The sequence below is a fragment of the Halyomorpha halys genome, unplaced genomic scaffold, assembly GCF_000696795.3.
Source record: "Halyomorpha halys isolate HHAL.00 unplaced genomic scaffold, Hhal_1.1 Scaffold345.1, whole genome shotgun sequence".
In the NCBI taxonomy this organism is placed as follows: domain Eukaryota; kingdom Metazoa; phylum Arthropoda; class Insecta; order Hemiptera; family Pentatomidae; genus Halyomorpha; species Halyomorpha halys.
In genome coordinates this window covers 34,654-35,369 of record NW_027114287.1, presented here as the reverse complement: position 1 = coordinate 35,369, position 716 = coordinate 34,654, and the positions used below count along the sequence as shown (strand labels likewise).

The 716-nt window shown below is 34.8% G+C and overlaps 1 protein-coding gene across 1 annotated transcript in view; it reads left to right on the top strand.

The window, feature by feature from the left end:
- Positions 1-464, top strand: part of LOC106681529 (zinc finger autosomal protein) — a 56,083-nt gene extending 55,619 nt beyond the window's left edge. The window contains exon 13 of the mRNA XM_067051491.1: positions 18-464. Coding sequence (XP_066907592.1) covers positions 18-464 — 447 coding nt within the window. The remainder of the gene's footprint in view (positions 1-17) is intronic.
- Positions 465-716: the final 252 nt, after the last annotated feature.

Genomic DNA, 716 nt, shown 5'->3' with positions numbered 1-716 from the left:
TTCATACTGGTAAAAAGCCTCATAAGTGTCCTCATTGTGATTATAAAGCAACACAAAGTGGTACTTTGAAAACACATATAATGTCTCTTCATACTTATGAGAGGCCTTATAAGTGTCCTCATTGTAATTATAAAGCAACACAAAGTGGTTCTATGAAAACACATATAATGTCCCTTCATACTGATCAAAAGCCTTACGAGTGTCCTCATTGTGACTATAAAGCAGCAAAAAGTGGTAATTTGAAAAGACATATAAAGTCCCTTCATAGAGGGGAGAAGCCTCATAAATGTACTCATTGTGACTATAAAGCAGCACGAATAGCTGTTCTGAAAAGACATATAATGTCCCTTCATACTGATAAGAGGCCTTATAAGTGTCCTTATTGTGAATATAGTGCAATTCGCACTGATCATTTGAAAAAACATGTGATGTTACGTCATACGGGCGAAAGACCATATAACTGAAATAGCTGTTATGAACCAACAAAGAATTGGTACATTGAAAACATATAATGTCTCTTCATACTGACAAGAGGCCTTGTAAATGTTCTCTTTGTGACTATAAAGCAACAAAAAATGGTAATTAAAAAAAAAAAAACACGGTGTCCCTTCATAGTGGTGAGAAGGCTCAGAAGTGACCTCATTGTGACTGCAACACAAACTGGTGTTTTAAAAAAACATAAAATGGTCCTTCATACTGATAAAAAGCATCATAAG